Raw genomic sequence first — 22,038 nt, 5'->3', positions numbered from 1 at the left:
CACCGTGTCTATTTTCATCTTGCAGAGGATGTAAAAATACGCCGCACACACACACACGCCATTCCCATCCCCCTTACCAAGCACACCACTGACTTAAATATCCTAGAGCTTGCTTCTTTCCGACCCTCTATTCAACACTGATCGCTTCCCGAGGGTCCTTGTGGTAGCACAAATCCCACAATCCGAGCCGCCCGTTCCGTGTCGCTCTCACCACCCCTGCGGCTGCTTCTTGCCATTTGCAACTCTATCAGACGCCGCTGGGACCGTAACAGGCATAGGAAGGCCTCGGCACAATACAGAGCTTCTCGATGACCCCGGCACTGACGCTTCTCTGTCACCTGGCACGGCAAGATGGTCATTGTTAGGTGGTGGCATAAAATTGCTCCCATTTGAATATCGTTCACATATGTCATTGCCCTCATATACAATCATGTCAAGGAGCAGGAAGTCAGATATATGTCGGAAAACTTTTTCTACTAATTATTCTACCTGTCCACTGATGGAGATTAACACTTGCCTTTCTCTGCAAGATGGTTTGGTTGAGATGGTTTGGTCATGTGTTGAGGAACGATGAAAGTGACTGGTTGAGAAGAGTGATGGAAATGAATGTAGATGGAAGTAGAGGACAGGGAAGACCGAGAAAGACTTGGCTGAAGATGGTGGAAGAAGAAATGCGGGCAAGGGGGTTAACAAGGGGAGATGCAGAAAATAGGGCAAAATGGAGAAGATCGTCATGGGGACCGCAAGGCTAACCCCCGCTCTTGCAGGGAAAATGGCCTTAAAATGCATGTTGTTGTTGTTGTGTTTCTCTGCAAGACTAGTTCTTTATCATATATGTGTGTGTGTATATATATATAATATATATATATATATATATATATATATATATATATATATATATTACTAGCTAGCCTGCACTGCCCAGGTGCGGATACCAGGCTCGGTGAACCTTTCCTGGCGGCATTGAAAAGCTATGGAGTTATTGGCCTTATGGTGGTTACCTTGTGCCTCTGGGCCTGCGGCAGCTATGCCTAACCTCACATCCCAATATAAACTTTATAGCGGCCTTTCATGGCCTCAAAATGGACGTAAAGGCCAACATGTTGAAACTTAAAGCCTTCCCCAGATTCTGAAGTACCTACACCCAACATTTGAAGCCTCTTGGTGCTATGGTTCAGCCATGAAATAATAACGTACAAACACTTGAAAATATGTATATAAGTGTAGACGATATATAAAATGCGAACCATAGTGTCTGTCCGTGCGTCTGTCTCCCATTTATGGCGACCGCTTCCCGTGCTGCGTTTGAAAAGCTGTACATCTGGATTAAATCTGGTTTAAAGTAAATTTGATGCAGATCTTCGTGGAATAACACACAATTTAAAATAGATATATTTTGCCCTCGATTTAGAAGAATCCAACCTCGCCACCCAATGTTGCACCACCATTTTGTGGAGAGCGGTGTATGTAGCTCAGAGCTTTGGTTGTGAGTGAAACCAGGAGTGCATCACAATTAACCTTTTAAAAATCCATTAAATAAACTATATTGATGGATTAAGTTAGACTTTTCCGGTTACTGGTGACAGGTACTTTTACTTGTTCTCATCTCGAGACCAACATGATGTCCATAAAGTGGGAATCCGTCATTTGGTTGAAGTTTCGTCCGTCATTCAATTCCGCATCAGACAGCTCTATGAAAATCCATCCTTAGTTTCTACCATTATTATGATAACATGCATATCCAACATACGGAATATTACATTATTTCACAATATACGCCCCTATTTGGCCGGTATGTACAAAACACCACTTTTCAAATTAAAGGGTCAGAAACACGAGTTAATATGTAGTTTGTTTTTTTTTCTTTCAGAAAATGCCACATGTTGGCCATAACAAGGATCAACACAATTACATGTGTGACGTTTATCTCACGGTGCTCACTCTTTATCGAGGAGACCGAGGGGTCCATGGCACGGACGAGTCGATAGTGTTAAGGCTCTTATCCACAATAATGTTGGCGTTATTTTAATAAAGTTTTTATTTATTTATATAATTGGGCCACGAAGAACGGAATTAGCCATCGTCACAGTCCAGAAACACCTCAACCAGGTAATGCTCAACTCTACAAGGTGGTGTCGCTCTCTGAGGTGTTGTCCAAGATATTAACAAATTCACACTTCTTTATTCACTACCTCCTCAATTATTTCCATCTCTGTTACTTCTGCCCACCCACATATTTATTACCTCTCCCACCCCTTCATTTACCATTCCCACCCCACAACCCTCCCATACCACCTCTTCAATAACCCATCCCCAATCTTGTTACCTCTCACCTCCCCCACCATTTTGTTACCTCTCACCTTCCCCATTTTGTTACCTCTCACCTTCCCCATTTTGTTATCTCCAACTTCCACCCACCTCTTCTTTTTTTTTTTTTACCTCTCCCACCCTACTCCTTTGTTACTCTCACCTCCCCCACTCACTCCTTTGTTACCTCTCACCTCCCCCACTCCTTTGTTACCTCTCACCTCCCCCACTCCTTTGTTACCTCTCACCTCCCCCACTCCTTTGTTATCTCTCACCTCCCCCACTCCCTTGTTACCTCCCCACTCCTTTGTTACCTCTCACCTCCCCCACTCCTTTGTTACCTCTCACCTCTCACCTCCCCCCCCCCCCCCCCCCCCATTTGTTATCCCATCTCCCCCATCGATTTGTTACCTCTCACCTTCCCCGTCTATCTGTCGGGCGTTATGCGTGGTGCAGACACCTGGTTCAGACGATACTGCTGTAGTATGTACTGATGTCCGAGCAGATCCCGTCGCCTCCCGTGCCCGCGGCCTAACTCCCGCAGTAACCCTCGAAGGACACGCATCGCCGCCATGGTGTAGTTAACTTTGGCAAACACGGAACAAGGCACGAAGTTACGTATTGCGCGGGATTTTAGTTTTGATTTGTAAAAACAGCGAAAATGAAAACCTGTTACTCGATATAGAAAAATCAGAATGCTAGTCTGGCAGGAGTGCTATAATTTAAATGTATGGAGGTTTTGGCTGCGGCGACATGTGGTGTATGTCAATGTTTAAAGATTACGTTGGTATCATCCTTTTCACATTTGTTTATTTTTATTTAGACACACCATTTAAACAAAAGTTTGTAAATTAATCAAGATATCGGCTTAATTTAAAATTTAAATTGATGAAAATCAAATAAGTCTGTCACTTTCTTACATTTATATGCGGTGTATTGGTAAGGCGGTGGAGGGTAGGTTGGATATACAGTATGAGCCTTTGTATATATATTTTTGTATTTCTGTATTTTTAAATAAAAAAAGTGGACTATATTTTAATTTAATTTATTATAAGCATGGCTTCCCGTTTCTATAACTATAAGTACAACAACAACAACGACGATGATGATGACGTCATGACGAACGGAAATGACGTATGGCACGAGTGTTACACCACGTGAGCGTTTGTGTACATGTCAAGAAAGGTAGAAATTCACGGCTGGTTGGTTCGAAGTTGGGGCGGCGATAAGTGCGAGTAAGTAGAGAACGGTCAGACACTAGACAGGTATATTAAAATATTAAAATGTAGAGTGTGTTTGTATTGTGTTGCTGTGTTAGCTTTGATTGGCGGATTGACAGCATTGCGTGCGGGGACACTTTCACTCTGACGTTCCATTCGTGACTGTTTACAACTCAACAGAGACCAACAGCGGGTAAAGAAGCCCGTAGACGAGTCTCTCTGGTCTCGATCAGCTGATTCAGAATATATACGGTATTGTATATATCGAGACCTGAGAGGGCTTCGTTCCACTTTCTGAAACCCGCATTTGGAGATGACACACACACACACACACACACACACACACACACACACACACACACACACACACACACACACACACCCTGCCCCCCTCCCCTTTGGAGCCCCCATGATCTGAAATCGAAAAATCGAAGCCCAAGCAATTATGCGGGATACTGTGTTGTATTCATAATAATAATAATAATAATAATAATAATTCATTTATTTTGTATAGCGCTTTTCATGAAGCCCAAAGGTGCTTTGACAGAGTGCAAAACATAATGCATAACAATACATGAAAACAACAATTGCAAAAAGACAAGAATCAATAGGGAAATATTTAAAGCAAAAGGAGGGAGAAGGAGAAGTGATAGTCAGGGGTTAAATGCTGTGGGTTGAATGTTGAATGCAGTGCTGAACAGGTGTGTCTTGAGTGATGTTCTGAATGTGGTGAGTGAGGAGGAGTCTCTGATTGTGTGAGGTAGTGAGTTCCAGAGGGTGGGAGCAGCGATGGAGAAGGCCCTGTCCCCCCAGGATCTGAATTTGGTCCGGATGGGGGGGGGGTCAGGATCTGTATCTATTCATGTATCAATTTTCAAAACGATCATCTGGGTGATAAAGGAGTAGCAAAAATAGCGAAAAGTTAACGGACGGGTGGACGACCAGACGGACAGACAGGCATCCGGACATCACGACCCATTTTACAAGTTCATCTCTTCAAGATTCAGATGAGATGAACTAATGAATACAAGCAGAACGTATTTTTATTTATTTATTGTATCTGCAGACATTCTATTTCATCACTTGAGGATTTCCCTGTTACGTTTCTTCCATGTTTGCCGTTTTGTGATCACTATTTCTTGATAACCGCATGCTCTTCCCCAGGAATGAATGCCATTGTGGCATTGTGTCACTTCTGTGAACTCCATGGCCCTCGGACCCTGTTCTGCACTCAAGCGCTGCACTCTCCATACCCAACGTCAATGCAACGACCACATTCAATGTCAAGTTCCATTGCCCTAGACTCTGACACATTGTGTGGTGTGGGCAATGGGCTGGGTGCAAGGTGTGAGGAGGGTTTGGTCTTGCAGAGCGAGGGTGATGTGGACAAGGGTCTACAGATGAGGCAGACGGCATCTAAGGGCATCGTACCGCAGGCCTCAGACATGTGTGAGGTATGTGTCCACATATTATGATTATTATTTTTTGGTTGAGTGATATCCATGGGGGAAGGAGCAATCAAACCCAGTTCAACTTGTGGTTAACACTCCTTTTAAAAATCATGGTCATTGTATGCCCTTATTCTTCACATCGTGTTCTTGCGCTCATGACAATTTGTGAATGCTGCTAGCTGAGAGGCTTCCCTGGATGCAAGTCGGGGTAGGAATTTGGAATTTGTCGAAAGAGCCAGCTCACGATGGCCTGCACTTCCGAAAGACATTGTGGGATGTTTAACGCCTACAAAAAATATTTGTACATTGGACGCTCATCTTAACATCCCTCCAAGGCTTGGTGCACTCACTGATGCAAAGACCTGAATGGGAAGTACCAGGACCTATCCCACTCCACACATATATCTGACCCACACATTCCTTTACATATCTTACTATAATTCACCAAATGTCCGTTTTTCCAAACACGATGGAATAATATTTACCGATATCAACAGTGATGTGGCTTTTGTTGAAATTCTACAAATACTGTTTATTCTACGTACCAGGAGAGAGTTGATAGACTCCTGACGAACTCTTCCTATATAAACGTGCGGCTCCGAAGGAACATGGCAGCGTGTGCAAAGCGACTGAGAAACAGGTGTAGCAGCCCGCAGCCGCTTCCGTGTTACAGATTCGGCGCGCACTCTTCATACATAAACGTGCGACTGAGAAACAGGTGTAGCGGCCGCTTCCGTTTTGCAGAATTCAATCTTTTTTCAAAATGGGCGCCATGTACTGTTTAGATTTTGATGATTTGCGTGTGATATGATTCAACGGATGTTTATATGAATCGTTTAAAATAAAAAAAGCCTTCAATTTCTGATGTTTTTCCTTTTCCTTTGGGCTTCCCAATTGAAGCCCCGCCCTTAGGGCGGGTACCGTTGCTAGTATGTTAAATTTATCATTGCAAGATGTATGGGTTGGTAAAGGTGTTTATTATTTTTAATCGGATGTGCTTGTTCAGCTATTTTGTGACCATTGCGCAGGGTTGTCAGTCTCTTCCGGCTGGGCACTGTGGATTTGTGAGCCGGGACACGGAGTCGGGCATCGTTTACGTATCGCAGCAGCTGCCAACGCGTCCTGAGCTTTGTGAAATGCTGCGGCAGGGTTGTGTGCGCAGTTTGAGTTGTGAGGTGTGTGATGAACATTGAAAATTGCATTTTGACATTTTGGCCAATCAGCATGCATTACGACCTCAGAATTGTTTTTTGTACTCATTTGTTTTGCATCGATAAACTATGATAAACTGAACTATAAAGAGCAATCGTAGGTTGCAGACCCTCGCCAGGACTTTTGTGTGGTGTATTTTGGTGTGCTACGTAATTAATGTCATTATACATACGTTCCAATAAGTAATTAGTACATATCAAGCTGGAAGCACGTGTTAAAAATACCAAGATATAAAAATAAAAGGAAGCCTTTCATTCTTGTGCTCTTTGAAAGAGCTAAATTGAGGCAGTATTATAATTTTCCCATCATTGTGGATTAATTTGAAACAGGTTTTACCTAATTTATTGTCTTTGAGGAGCATTTCCGAGTTTCGGGGAGAGGGAGGGTTAACAGACAGACAACATTAGCCGATTAAATATTGTCGTGTGCCTACCCTCTGGTTAACACCGCAAGGTGACACGGAGGACCAAACGAGCTTTTAACTCCGAGGCATTTAATTCAATGGCAGACCTTCGTTACACGCGAGGGAAGCAGGTGGGGGAGAAGCCATAAGCGCTTACCTTTACGGATCCCACCGGCAGTCTTCAAACCTGCAATAATTAATTCAACCGACACAGGATTTACAATGTGCAAGAAAATGCCGGCTTTATTAACCAAAATCCCAGTAACAAAGAAAAATGCACGATAAACTATATTCCTAATTGTAGCGCTCCCCCACAGATCCAAATATAGACAAAGGGTATTTATATAACTGAAAATAAATATGTGTTATTTGTGGCACTTAGCTCAAATCGACTCTTGAATCTCGTCGGGAATCGTCAAAAGCCCCTCGTGTCCTTAGCGGGAAAATGCGCTTCTTGGCGCGAACTAGGCCTCGCTGCATGTCCGCTCACTCCTGGCTTCGTCGAGAGCGTAACGAGCAGGCAGCTCCTGTCCACTCGTCGTTCTTACTTGGGAAACCGCAGTTCTCGGTCCGCAATTCCTCCTCATCACGATCACTATCAAGATGTTGGAACACGACCGTTCATGATGAATCTTCCTTGCGCAAGAGCCAATAAGCGACTGTTCGCTATGGGATCCAGAACGAGAAAAGAAAATGTCTGCCGTTCCACATATTTTGTACTTGAGGCTCTGACGTCATCTCCGACGTCACCCCACGACGCCCGCTTCCCACAGCCCTCCTGATTTAATAGTCTCCGCTCCTATCAGTTTAGTCTCATCTTAGCAGTCTCTGTGCCAATCAAATCCCGGTCCAATCACTGCTCTTTGGGGCGTGGCTCATGGCCCTGCCTATGCCTGTGCGCTCACCAAGTTGATGTTTGCGGTAGTGCTTGATGCCTGGTTTCCGGTTGGTTTTTAATTAGTGTGGTTAATGGCCGATTTCTTACTCTGTGTTTGTCTGTGGTGTGGTGTCATAAGGAACACAGGAAAAGATTACAGAGGCAATTATATACAGGGGATTAATTTACCCATATTCCCTCGCAAATTAACAAACCCCACCCCTCTCATGGGGACGAAGATACACTTACACGACATCCGGTCAACACAAATTTCCTACTTATTACATGGGGGTTCTTCTTCTTCACGACAGTCGGAGCACACTACCTATGCACTCTACCTGGCTCTAAGGTAATTACTGCCTACCCCCTACAAACGTAACAATATACTGTAAAGAGTATTGTGAAATTCCAAAATCATCACATTTCTTGACAGCAAGTATAGCGTGGCATATTTAACAGCAAATAAAAACAATTAAAATTTTCGGGAGTTATTGAAGCGTAGGTGTCTGTTGCCTCGTACACCGCCCAGGTTCAATTTTTGATCCAATTGAAAAAATGATAATTTTCCCATAAGTCTAGATTAATAATTAATAGACCTGCTCTCGATACAATGGTATGCAACGAATAGACTTGCTCACGTCACAATTGCACATAATTAATAGATTTACCCCTGTTCCAATTCTACGTAATTAATACTTACTCATGTTCCAATGGTATGTAATTAATAGACTTCTCATGTTCCAATAATATTGTTACGAATTTGGTAGAGCAAAATCAAACCTTTGGCCATTATGGCACTGCACACCACTTAAACATTAGTTAGGACCTTTAGTATAACACTAAATGACGCCCTCCCCCCTGACATGACCTAGGAAGAAATCAGGCTGGAACACCGCCACCCTTGGCCGCCACCATTTACACCTCCGAGAGGCCTACCCACCTCGCATAGCACGTGCTGTGACCACGGAGTCGGGGACGGGAGTGGCAGTGGTGCAGTGGGCGTGCCCCTGGACAAGCCGGGGGAGGCTCTGATTGGCTGAGGAGTGCGCCAATCCTGATGTCATCGGCAGAGATATTACCGAGGGCCGGACGCCATTTTCGGCAGTCAAGAGTTCGTGTGCACCCGAGTCGAGTTGAGATCCTGAGTTCAGTTGAGAGAGGCAGTCCGGAGAGTTGGATCCCGAGTTGAGATCCTGAGTTCAGCACGAGCTGAGTGAGCATCGGCCGCCTTTGCTGGCAGTTGGATCAGGAGTTCGAGTTGAGCGCAGTAGTTGATCCCAAGCAGTTGGATTCCTGGCAGCGCAGTTCAGAGACCCCGACCCGAGTTGGGCTGAGGTGTAGCCTGAGTGGAGCTCGCTGTCCTGCTGTGGGACCTCGTGGTGTTTTGGAGATTGGTGCACGGATCTCGTGGTGCTTTGGAGATTGGAGCGGGACCTCGGGTGCAGCGGCGAGGGCGTTGGCTCGGGCCTAGTGCAGCGTGAGAGGCGGACAAAGGATTCGTCCAGGCCGGGAAGAAGATGACGAGACAGATAAGCCTGAGCTACGCGTACATTTTGAACAAAAGACGTCTTTATTTTCGTATTCATCTCCCTCGTTTTTGTATTTGATATCTGTTGTGTGTGGGATCCCAATTTAGCTACCTTATTTTATTACCAGCGCGTGCTTTTTCCTGTCCTTGCCCTTTTCCTGAATAAACCCTTATATTATTTTTGTACATATATCTGAACGCAGTTTACCGGGTGTTTGATTTTAATAGATAAGGCTGCAGGGACTTGCGCTGTTTCCCTCCATTCCGCGCGCTTAGATTAGATTTTGGAATCTGCTATTGAGCTTCCGCCTCGGAGTTAAAGCCTCGTGATCGGCTATCCGCGACCGCCAGATATTATTTTCGGCGGTTGCGGGACAATACATTAATTAATAGACTTGTCATGTTCCAATAATGCGTAGTTAATAGATGTACTCATGTTCCAATAATACGTAATTAATAGATGTACTCATGTTCCAATAATACGTAATTAATAGACTTCTCACGTTCCAATAATGCGTAATTAAAATATGTACTCATGTTCCAATAATACGTAATTAATAGATGTACTCATGTTCCAATAATATGTAATTAATAGATGTACTCATGTTCCAATAATACCTAATTAATAGATGTACGCACATTCCAATAGTATGTAACTAATATATGTACTCATGTTCCATTAGTACGTAATTAATAGATGTACTCGTGTTCCAATAATACGTAATTAATATAAGTACGCACGTTCCACCTTTAGAGGCCATTTTTCCCCGCAAAGCGGGGGTTGGCCTTTTTCGGGCACCGTGGTTGTTGTTGTTTTTGTTGGTCCCCTTTTTGAAGCAATGTTTTACGGCCGGATGCCCTTCCTGCCGCCAACCCTTTTTGTCGCCTTTTACGACAAACAGGGAATTACCAGTGAACTGGTACTCAATTAGCCGACCTCGGAAGGATGACAGGCTGAGTCAACCCCCTGGCGTTAATTCAGCGATCGACCGGGATTCGAACCCAGGATCCTAGGATCCTAAGCTGGCACCCTAGCCGCTAGCCCAACACCAGGCTAATTAATAGACGTTCAATTAACACCTTATTAACAAGGCTAATTAACACCAAGTACGCACGTTCCATTGGTACATAATTAATAGATGTACTCACGTTCCAATAACACGTAATGAATAGATGTATTCACGTTCCAATAATTCGTAATTAATATATGTGCACACGTTCCAATAGTACGTAATTGATAGATGTACTCACATTCCATTGGAACATAATTAATAGACGTACTCAGTTCCAATGGTACATAATTAATAAATGTACTCACATTCTATTGCTATGTAATTAATAGATGTACTCGCATTTAAAAAGTGCGTAATTAATAGACATACTCACGTTCCAATTGTACATAATTAATAGATGTACTCGGTTCCAATGTTACATAATTAATACTCATGTTTCAATGGTACATATAATTAATAGACGACACGTGTTTCAATGGTACATAATTAATAGACGTACTCATGTTCCAATGGTATGTAATTAATATACTTTCTCGTGTTACAATGGGAAGCATTTAGTAGATGTACGAGCGATACAATGGTACGTCATTACCTCCGCCACCAAAGGTGGGTGGAGGTTGTGTTTTCACGTCTGTCTGTTTGTTTGCGTGTTTGTGAACAGGATATCTGAAAAAGTTGTGGATGGATTCGGATGAAATTTTGTGGAGAGGTTGCATATGTGATTAGCCAATGGGGTGCTTTATTGGCCATTGAGAGATGGGGCCAAAAACTATATATAGCATGATATTTCAAAACGTTGTGGATGGATTATGACAAAACTAGGTGGATGAGCCGGTTGGGTGGTTGGGTGACAAGAACAAGGTGATTAGATTTTCTGTTAGGTCCGGTTTGAAATGTTGGTGTTATACGAAATGTAAACTGTTTAGCCTGGCAGAGGTATGCGCTCTTCCAAGTGCCGTTCTAGTTAGTCGAGGTACTCGTGTTTCAAAAGGTTCTCACGTTCTTTGTGGACAGACAAACAGACAAATGAAAAATCGGTCAGAGACCGAGTACTTGCTGGAATGTACTTCTTTTTTTTTTTGATTTGCCAACCACTCCCCGCCATCATGGTCGTCTCTCCAACGCACAATCCCACGAGATATGCGGAAAGGACGACCCAAAACCAATTATCTTCTTTTTGATTCGTATATAAACATCATTAAAAGTAAATAATAACCTTTGCCAAAGTTCAAACGACGTGGGTTTAATCCCTACATGAGAGAATTCCACATAGCTATTTGGGCGGTGTATAAGCTAACAGATCGCTGTCTCCATTGATCTTGCCAAGGCCGTAACACCTGTCGGCTCAAAATCCTTTTAACTGTTGACTTGGTAGTTTTTACAATGAAGGAAACACATATTGGGAGTACATACGACATAGCGATTATGAATGTGACAGCTCTGAGGCGTCCTTCGCTTTGCATCGCAGTGACGGCGAGCACCAACATGGCGGCTGTAAGATCAAAATCTGGCTTCAAGCCCCCTCACCACGCAAAGCCTTCAACCAGACATATTAACATGCTCATCCCCCTTCATTCCCGTTCTTCAAAGCAAAGCGGTAAAAATTGTTGTATCGCCATTATATATTACAAGCAACGGTACCCGCCCTAAGGGCGGGGCTTCATTTTGACGTTCAATTCAAACGTTTTGGGTGACCTTGAGCTTGGGCCTCGAGAGTTAAAAAATTGGGCACAGTCTATTCCAGGGCAACGCAAATATGTGTGTAAAGTATGGCGATGCAATGTGCAACGATGTAGACGTAGTACTGTGCACAAACAAAGAGACAGACAGACAGACAGAGAGACCAACCAACCAACATACTTGCCCGAATCTATTCCGGCAAGTAAAAAACAAACTGACAAATGCAATACCCTCTCCTCTAGCGAGGATAATAAATAGATTTCTCGAGTTCAGGACCCCTGATACATTTTGATGATGTGAATATTGATTTTAGCCTCGTTTCTATGGTGTCCAGGTATACGAAGAACATGTCGGGCCTGTGTTTTTTGGGGATGAGCAACATGGCTACGTGCTCACCCACACATTTTATATCCGTGACGGACTAGCACGGGGCCTGCGGAGGCTTTACAGCCTGCTGATGCTCATGGCAGACCGAACCTTCTTGGTGTCCTGTTGGCCTTTCCTGCTCGCTCGCTTGCGTTGCCTCATTGAAGAGCTGCAGACACGAGCCAATGCGGTGAGTCATCACTCATCACCATCAGTGTGCAGTATTCTTATCTGTAATACGTTGTTGTTGTGGTATTAAGGTCAATCCTTCAATCTGGATCTTGGGTTGAAGACTCGATTCATTTCTTAGAGATTGAATGGTATTCCCCAAGTAAGGTCATGCGTGCTGGTTTCTGCATGAGTAAATTTCACATTCATGTTCGTTACGGCAAGTGGACTAGTTTATTTTATTTATGTTTTTCGACCTTCCGTGTTGTGTTTCGTCCCACAAACACCGAGCAGAGGTACATGGCACCGGCCGTGACTATTTTTAGGGTTGTGAGTTTGGCTTTCAACAGATATTCCTTTCACCCTTTATAAAGTTGTAAACAATTATTTCTGCTTCTTCTTCTTCTTTTTCATGCAAATAATGACTTGTGAAAAGCACTGAAGATGTACAGTTGTGCAGTTGACTTTATTTTTCATTTTGAAGTATGCTGTACAATGGGACAAACGTCAAACTTACAAAATCACCGATGGTGTGGAGTACGAGTGTTGCATGTGCAATACTCGTGAAAAGAAAACATTGCATTTGGATCCCTGCATTATGATGCAACTTACGCACTCCCCTCGTCATCTTAAATCACTCCCCTCGTCATCTTAAATCACTCCCCTCGTCATCTTAAATCACTCCCCTCGTCATCTTAAATCACTCCCCTCGTCATCTTAAATCGCTCCCCTCGTCATCTTAAATCCCTCCCCTCGTCATCTTAAATCACTCCCCTCGTCATCTTAAATCGCTCCCCTCGTCATCTTAAATCGCTCCCCTCGTCATCTTAAATCACTCCCCTCGTCATCTTAAATCACTCCCCTCGTCATCTTAAATCGCTCCCCTCGTCATCTTAAATCGCTCCCCTCGTCATCTTAAATCGCTCCCCTCGTCATCTTAAATCGCTCCCCTCGTCATCTTAAATCGCTCCCCTCGTCATCTTAAATCGCTCCCCTCGTCATCTTAAATCACTCCCCTCGTCATCTTAAATCACTCCCCTCGTCATCTTAAATCACTCCCCTCGTCATCTTAAATCACTCCCCTCGTCATCTTAAATCACTCCCCTCGTCATCTTAAATCGCTCCCCTCGTCATCTTAAATCACTCCCCTCGTCATCTTAAATCGCTCCCCTCGTCATCTTAAATCGCTCCCCTCGTCATCTTAAATCACTCCCCTCGTCATCTTAAATCACTCCCCTCGTCATCTTAAATCACTCCCCTCGTCATCTTAAATCACTCCCCTCGTCATCTTAAATCACTCCCCTCGTCATCTTAAATCACTCCCCTCGTCATCTTAAATCACTCCCCTCGTCATCTTAAATCACTCCCCTCGTCATCTTAAATCACTCCCCTCGTCATCTTAAATCACTCCCCTCGTCATCTTAAATCGCTCCCCTCGTCATCTTAAATCGCTCCCCTCGTCATCTTAAATCGCTCCCCTCGTCATCTTAAATCACTCCCCTCGTCATCTTAAATCACTCCCCTCGTCATCTTTGAGACCTGGGAGGGCACAGTTCCACCTTCTGAGCCCCGCATGTGGAGGTGGCGATCAGCGACACACACCATATTTTGCCCTTACTAACGAAGATTCATGTTTTGAGACCTGGGAGGGCTCCGTTCCACATTCTGAAACCCGCATATGGAGATATCAAGCAATGGCACACACATCGACTCATTATCTTGGCTCAAATATGTTTTCATTAATGAACACAAATTATGTTTTGCATTCTCGAGATGGTGAAGTGAAAATGTTTCCACTTTCTGTGTGATTCTTACCTTCTGTGATACCTGCAGGTGTTTGAAGCTGAGCAAGCTGAGGTTGGACAAAGAGCCCTCAGAATGAATTCAGCCTTTGCCCCAGGTGCTGCCCGTTCTCTCTCTTCGCTCACCCAGCACCATGACCTTTGGGCAGCAATGCACACTTCCTTTACCTGGTATGCCACATTCTGGATTGGATGCACTGCACCAGGCTTGCTTACCATTTCATGTTAGAATTGTGTTATCACTCGCTGACGTCAGACGACATTCTGACACAGGCTCCTGAAGGCATGTGCGAGCCGCTTGACAGAACGTTGCTTGGAGGGAGCACCAACCGAGGATGCAATTGTGAAAATGGAAAAGCAACTTGGTAAAGCCCATAAAATGCTCAACCTGAAACAAGATTTTTCATCTTGCACACCATGCACCATTTTTCTCTGATAATGTTGAGTTATCCGATGCTCTTGCTCCTTGCCTGCAGAACGAGAGGAAGAGGCGAGGTTAAGAGCTCATAGCCTGGCAGATGATGGTGAGCACGTGGCAGAGGGAAACAAGTTTGAATCGACTACACCGGGCGACTCGACAAAAACCCTGACTTCGCTGTCTGAAGGCCATGAGCAGATGTTGCCAAGTTGTCCCTTGCCAGGAGAGGGCTCCTGGGGACCAAGTGAGGGAGGTTTTCAGTCTTTGCGTCACCTGCGACAGGTTAGTGGAGGGTAGGAACCATAAGTTATGTGCAACTTCTATGAATTGCTGCTTGGGTTACATGAATAGTAACTGCTACATGTCTGGAGGTTGGAATATTGACTTCAACAAAAATGTAGCCAAGTTCTTTGGAGGACCACCTGACCTCACCCATTTGTAAGCTGTCTTCAACTATACGAATGGATTGTCATGTTTGTTAAATCTAGCCATTTTTGAACTTTACCCTCAAACCTCTCTTAATCTTATTATTCTCCTGTGGGTCGTGAATTAGTGTCCTCTTTAAAGTCTCTTTATAAGTGATTGTTAAGTCTGGTCATGTCATCCAAATTGATTGTTACCTCCACCACTGAAGGTCTCCTGGTGACCAAGTGAGGAAGGTGGATGGAGGTTATATTTTCACTCCTGTCGGTCTGTCTGTGAGCAGAATATCTGAAAACATTATGGACGGATTCAGACGGAGCTTAGTGGACAGGTTGGGTGTGTGACAAGGCCCAATTCAATTGATTTTGGTGAAAATCCGGATCCGCTATTTTTATTTTCTAAGTGTTGTTGACCTTTGAGAGATTGGGCCAATAACTAGATATAATCATGAGTTGTGGGCGGATTATGACAAAACTTGGATGAGTTGGGTAGGTGACAATAACAAGCCGATTAAGATTTTGGTCCAGGTCCTGATGTAGATCCGGCTCGTCAGTGGAATACAAAACGTAAACTGTTCAACCTTGCGGAGTTATGCGCCTCTACCAAGAGTCGCCCCCCTCCCCCCAAAAAGTGCCCTTCTAGTTTAAGTATGTTCATCACCGTTCTCATGATTACAGTAATAAGAAAGTTTAATGGGAATTTATTTTGCATCATTGCTATTTTGAATCCAGGTGTTGGGCCCAGCCTGGTTCCGAGTTGTGGCGTGGCATGTTCTACTTGGCAACCAGGTGATCTGGCGTGGTGAAAACGAGGCACTGATCCGCTCTGCCTTTGTACTACTCGAGGTTTGATTCCGTCCTGCACGACATCCAACAAAATAGCATCATATTTTAAAAAAAATGCATAATGTGGCTCCCACCACTAATTGCTGTTCTACATCCATTTTTCTTTGTGCCGTTATTGCTTTGATTTAATGTCATGCCACTGCCTTGATGTGTATTATCATGCTTTATGGCATATACCGAGCGTACTGTGCACACTTATGGTGCTTGCGCAGACGTTGCTGCCATCAGGCTGCGTTCGCACGATCCCCTATAGCAAGATGTATCAAGACGCATACCGCTGCAATTTTTTGGGGATTGAATCACGTGTTGCTCTTCCACCCCACATCACTGCCTCTGGTAATTCAACCCATCTGCCTGGAAGTTCCTTCTTTGTATAATTATTTGCCAACAACTCATACGCAGCCATTTTGTGAAGGAGCATCATTGTACATTACTTCCTTTTCGTTACCCGTGCACATTTCCTGAGACTTCTCTTTGACTGAATCAATTCTCTGGGAACTGTTGATCTATCCCATTGTATTTACCCTTACTTTCACAATATAAAAAAGCATTTTGAAAAACCAACTGAAAACAGAAGCATTGATAAAGTACAATAATATCTACTAATGTCCTTATCATGCATGTGATACAGGTACAAGTTCCATCGTGATGCTTTGATGCTATTTTTAAAAGAAGGCCATTGAAATGTTTAAAGACCTTATGATGAACCCAAACTGTGCTGCTTGATCCAAATCACTCTAAGGAAATAAATTACAAATGCAAACAAATGTTAATACAGGGGATGGTGTAGCAACAGGATGTTGTGATGTACACGTGAAACAACAAGGTGTGATTAAAAGAGGGGAGAATAAAATGCAGTAACCTTCAAAAAGGTTTTGCTTTGGTTAGGGGAGGGATTAATGGGGGTGGAAAAGATCATGGGTTAGAGATGGGGGATGACGTGAGATGGTAGTGCTCCTGCCTGCTTGAAGCCCCGGATGGGGAGTGGGATTGATCTCCAGAAGGTGGTTTCATAAAATTGGAGAAGCAAGGAACAAAAGTGTTGAGGTGTTGTGGTAAGCATGGATTTTGGGAGTTCAACCCAAGTGGGGTTACTGGAAGAAGATGTGCGTCTTGAATGAGCTGGGGAAGGTCAGATGCAGAGAGAGTGAGTGAGACTGAAGGAGAGGCTGTCAAAAACGAACAAAAACAAAAACCAAAAAACCCACTCTTCTCTCCAACCAGGGTTCCATTGTAGATTTAACAGGAATTCCAAATTCTTCCTTTTACTGATAGCACAGTTTTATTACGACCACCACCGAAGGTTATGTTTTCACACGTTTGTATCTGTCTGTTGGTGAGCAGGATATCTCAAATAATTATGGATGGATTCAGTTGAAACTTGGTGGACAGGTTGGGTGTGTGACAAGGAAGAATTGGTTATATTTTGGTGAAGATCCGGATCTGGATACCATCGTTTTTAAAGGTGATGTTTCACCATTGAGAGATGGGGCCAAAAACGATATAGAACACGGTATCTCAAAACGTTTCCGGATTATGACAACTTGGTGGATGAGTTGGGTCGGTGAGAAAAATAAGCCGATTCGATTTTGGTTTAGGTCTGGATGCAGATCTGGCCTTGGCCTATCGGTGGGATACAAAACGTAAACTATTCAGCCTGAACAGTGGACCCAAAATGAACAGCTTGAAGAACTGAGTTTTATAGACTACATTTGTCTCATGCCACAGACAAGACAGGGTATACACTATACGGAGTAAAATGGCTTCTCCAGCAATATGAGCAGCAAGTGAGACTATTCATATTACTAAAAGAGCATCAGAATACATACAATGGATGTGGACAGAATCACATATGTAATTATTAAAACATTAAACAAGTTGATAAATTCACTTCTTTAGGATCGATGGTCAACCCTACTGGAGGGGAGATGCAGAGGTTCTGCAATAAGACAAAAAGCAACAGGTGCATTCATTGAGATGAAATAAATATAAAAGTCAAAGAAACAGCAGAAGAACAAAACGAATGATTTTTTTTATGGTAATGTAAAATCGGTGATTCTCGATGGATGCGAGTCCTGGAAAGTCACCAAGGGGATGGCACAGAAAGTGGTCCTTCATCTACAGCTGCCACAAGAAAATCTTACAAATCCTCTGGCCAAACCAGACGTGTAAGAAAGAGGTAGACAGATTAATAGGAAGGAGAAATATCATGGAGGAACTCAAATTGAGAAGATGCAAATGGATAGGTCACATATGATGAATGGAGAATGACAACATAGTAAAAAGTGCACCATGATAAGCACCCTATGTAAAATGGAGGGTGAGCAGGCCAAGGGAGACCTGGTGACAAACTAGAAAAATTAATGGGAGACACCACACCAGTCGCCTGGACGCAACTCAAATACATGACACAAGACCGATAGAAATGGCATGATTTCCTGAAGAGCTCCATATGTAGCCCGGCATGAATGGATCATACGAGAACCTGAACAATCTCCTGGTTGGAGTTTTTATTGCATGTGGATATATCATTGGAATGTTGAGACAAGTGGCCGGCCACCTCCTGTGTCAGTATTTGCTACTATAGTCTGTGTTAAGCGTCTATATCTGGAAATTTCACCACGACTTCACCTACCACTTTGCAATAGTCAGTGCATCACATGACGTACATTTTTTTCCACAAGTTTTCTACTTCCTTATGCCACAAAGACTAGGGATGAACAGGTGTGATTGTCAAGAGTTTTAATCATTGTTTCATTCATGAAAGTGGTTCAAATGTTTCTAGTGCAATGAAAGATGCGTGTTCGATTTTCAGAGCTCTACGTTTTGGTGGATATCCGCACAAGGAGGACAGCTGAAGCCTGCTGTTTGGGAGCTGGAATGGAGAAAGAAAATGTGTCATGGGACAATCGGGACACGAAAAGTCGAAACGAGCGAGCTCTGTTATGGCGGTCCTGCGAGTTCACTGTGAGCTGGGGTTGCCCTGGGATACCAGAGCACGGCCCCATGGTACTGAACAAACTGGAGGCAGCACTGGAGAATGAGAGCTTGAGCACTGCTGTGGTGGAGCGCTGTCTCATTTGCCTCAAAGAGGAGTGGATGAAGTAAGTTGCTTTGGGGAATGGTTGTTGAAAGGGGGATTGGTTTTAGAGAATGGGCAATGCAGATTGAACACTCCATAGGTAGTCAGGGCAAATCGAGCAAACGCACTCAGCCTCTGGGTTCCCTGTGTTCCTGTGCTAAAATCACTTGCTGGACGTCAGATTACCTATAATCTTTTTTTTTTTCTGATTGACCTCAGTTTTTCAGGTTTCTTTTTTACCCCCTTTCCCTCTTTCATCCTGCTGTTCACAGTAAAGTCAAGGTCTTGTTCAAGTTTACCAAAGTAGAACAACGATCGCGCGAAGACACGCACCGCCTGCTTGGTTTGCTCGGAGCCCAGGATGATGCGAACGTCCGTCTTCTCAAGTTTTGGGTAACTGGTCTGAGTAAGGCTTATCGCTCCCATCTACTTACTGCCAGCCGAGCCACGGCAAATTCCTGATAGTGGGCCCCTATCCAAAATTCCTCAAGTGTATGATGTGGACCTGGTCGAGTGATTGTAGTGCAGTTATACTCTGCATTATCTCAAAGACTGATTAATGTCTGTGCCTGCGAGGTCAAAATACTGCAACAAATGGACATTTGAAGATGCTTTGCATTTCTTGGACGAGAGAAATAACCACTGGACACACAACCAAAAAGAGAGTTCTTAATAGAATAATGTTGAATGTTGAACAACTTTGAAATTGAACTTGTTTCTCAGTTGAAAAGGCAAGAATGCTTACCTTCTGCCTCACGATATGCAGGGTCTTTATATTTCAGGACACGGTGTCGGGTGTGCTCAAAACCTTCCAAGTGTTTTGTGTCCATTTGTATCACACTCTTAGTAGATCTTCGGGTCTTGAGTTTGAGCCCTTATTGTGCCGTTGAAATAACACCAGGCGGGTTGACTCGGCCCGTCATCCTTCCGATGTCGGCAAAATGAGTTCCGGCTTACTGGTAACAGGAGCACCATCAGCGGTACAGCCGCGCTTCCAGAAAATGATGCAATCACAGGCTGCATACGAAACAACAACATTCTTAGTGTTTGGATTGTGTTTTATGATTAAGAATGTTAGGATGTTTTTATCACGAGGAGATCACGGTTGTCTTCTTGCTGCGTGGAAGATGCTGGGTCGGGCTTGTTTTCGGCAATAGCCACTGCAATACTCGGAACACCGCCAGGTGTGATCGAACACAATTGTAATAAGCAATACAATTGTAAAATAAACTTTTACAGTTATCATATAAAACGAAACGAATAAATGTTTGGAGTCTTGTAAACGATTTGTAATATGTATTTCTTTTTTGTGACACGATTTGGATGCAGCTTGATAACATTGACCCATTTGGTTTACTTTTTTATGCCCTCAAGTACAATAAAAAAAAATCAACTGCCTTTTCCTTTGTAAATTGTTAGCAGGACTTGTTACCCTCACCAGAGGACTGGGTATTGCATTTGAGTCTTTGTTTGTTTGAAATTTTCACCATAGGTGCACCTCCTCCTGTATAATTTTTTTAAATAATTATGACGTCATAGGTCACGTACAGGTGCCAACTTGGAAAAACCGGAAAACTTTGCACCTCTATCTCCGAAAGCGCCGCATAGCAAAAATTGAGATATGGCTCATTGTAAAGAACTCTCCATGGGGAATAACATTGCTTAATGATGATGTCATAGGTTGCCTCCATAATGACGTCATAATTCGACAAGTACAAAACTTCAATCAAGATGGAATTTGTTGAGCACACATATGGATAAATTGGTGGAGAGAAGAAAAATTGACGTCATCGGATCGGGATCTTCACCAAAGTCTAATCAGTTAGTCTTTGTCACATACCCAACCTGGTGTCAGCTTAACGGTTAAGGTGGCTGGCTTGAGATCTTAGTGTCTTGAGTTTGAGCCCACAGGGACATGTGATCTGGCAGGAAGCTTCGAATAAGTTGATCGTTAATCCCATTGAGGCAACACTGGATTCTTCCCGTTGTCCTCTTCCATGCAAGGCTTCCTCACTGAGAGAATCAGAATAGGCAAATTGGTCGCTGCTAATTATTGTTTTCCTATCTATAATCAATATGCAGAATTTAAAAAATGATGGCTTTTAAGGTTATAGTCCTGTATACAATTTTGGTTTTAACTTTTGAAGTTTACCAGGTTTTTATTAATTAATCATTCATAAATTAATTTATTTATTAATTTTATTATTTTTAATTATTAATTAATTAATTAATTTTATTAATATTAATTAAAAAATTATTTATTAATTAATCATTTTATGTATTTATTTATTAAATTTTTAATTTGAAATTAATCAGTCTGCCATATTTATTGGTATGGAAATACAGCAAATTGTTGATGGCTTTCCAACAATCTACTTCCACCAGAACTACTACGGTATATAATGGCTACAGTTATTCCCAGCATGTGGAGTCAGCTGGGAAAATTCAACTAGGGCCGGCCATATTGCTTAGCATGATTTGGGCAGGAATTTCTAGTTTGTCCACTTGATAAATGTTAAGTAATTCGCCAAAGTTAATAACTCATCGACTATTCGTGAAAGACTGTGGGATCTTTAACATCAAGTCATGCAGGCAGACTGCACACCCTGATTGATGTCCATCCTTTGTGATACAACAGTCTTCCTGAAGAAGCACCAGACAGTTGAAAGGCGAGTCAAGTTAGACACTCATATTAGATGGTAATCAAACAAGTAAGTTTAAAAGCAAGTGTGCCACCGATCTCGGGCGTTTGATACACCGAATTCAGCCTGCCAGCGGAATTCACTGCACGAACGTCGTGAACTACTTTGTAGTAACTTTGCATCTTCTTTGTATCGTAGATTCCCAGACTGGTTACCAAACAAACAATCGTCACTTAGACAATTACGTCACAGCAACAAGCTTATTGAAATTAGGTGCAGGACTGAACGTTACAGAAAGAGTGCAATGCCTTATATAGTCAGACTTTTAAATACCAGGAATGTGTTTTAAGCAAGATTAATCTTTTAATACATATTCTCCAAGTGAGAGTCATAACTTAAAATATATCCTAGTTTTATATTTTAAGGAAATTTTCATCTTGGAATGTGGTACTTATTATTGCAGCCATTTTAACAGTATGTATTTTATGTGTGTATTTTACAATATTGTGTGTACCTTAAACGATGCTTATTTTCCATGTTATTAATGCTCGAATATGTACTTGTAGTGTAGTAATTTTTTATTCATTTTAATTATTTGTAG

The 22,038-nt window shown here is 42.9% G+C and overlaps 1 protein-coding gene across 2 annotated transcripts; it reads left to right on the top strand.

Annotated features, from left to right (window-relative positions):
• Positions 1-3,408: 3,408 nt before the first annotated feature.
• FLCN (folliculin) lies at positions 3,409-20,193 on the top strand. 2 transcript variants are annotated; one of them, XM_068115727.2, is made up of 12 exons: positions 3,436-3,542; positions 3,708-3,779; positions 4,692-4,981; positions 6,007-6,153; positions 12,026-12,247; positions 14,059-14,198; positions 14,301-14,392; positions 14,504-14,727; positions 15,600-15,713; positions 15,926-16,049; positions 18,529-18,817; positions 19,068-20,193. In XM_068115727.2, exons 3-12 carry the CDS (start codon positions 4,694-4,696, stop codon positions 19,255-19,257), a joined length of 1,830 nt encoding a protein of 609 aa, XP_067971828.1. In that variant the 5' UTR covers positions 3,436-3,542; positions 3,708-3,779; positions 4,692-4,693; the 3' UTR covers positions 19,258-20,193. The 2 variants fall into 2 exon arrangements, with proteins under 2 accessions (XP_067971827.1, XP_067971828.1); XM_068115726.2 differs by lacking the exon at positions 3,708-3,779 and having other exon boundaries at positions 3,409-3,542.
• The last annotated feature ends 1,845 nt before the right edge of the window (positions 20,194-22,038 follow it).

This window comes from Myxine glutinosa, chromosome 5 (genome assembly GCF_964187855.1).
Source record: "Myxine glutinosa chromosome 5, kmMyxGlut1.1, whole genome shotgun sequence".
Lineage (NCBI taxonomy): Eukaryota > Metazoa > Chordata > Myxini > Myxiniformes > Myxinidae > Myxine > Myxine glutinosa.
This window is presented reverse-complemented; position numbering and strand designations above follow the sequence as displayed.

What these genes read in the sequence shown, in the direction of transcription:
- FLCN (XM_068115726.2), top strand. Translation starts at nt 4,694, where the DNA reads ATGAATGCCATTGTGGCATTGTGTCACTTCTGTGAACTCCATGGCCCT. An exon ending in ATGCACACTTCCTTTACCTG is followed by an intron (nt 14,199 to 14,300) that starts GTATGCCACATT and finishes ATTCTGACACAG; the next exon opens with GCTCCTGAAGGCATGTGCGA. An exon ending in CTGCCTTTGTACTACTCGAG is followed by an intron (nt 15,714 to 15,925) that starts GTTTGATTCCGT and finishes GTGCTTGCGCAG; the next exon opens with ACGTTGCTGCCATCAGGCTG.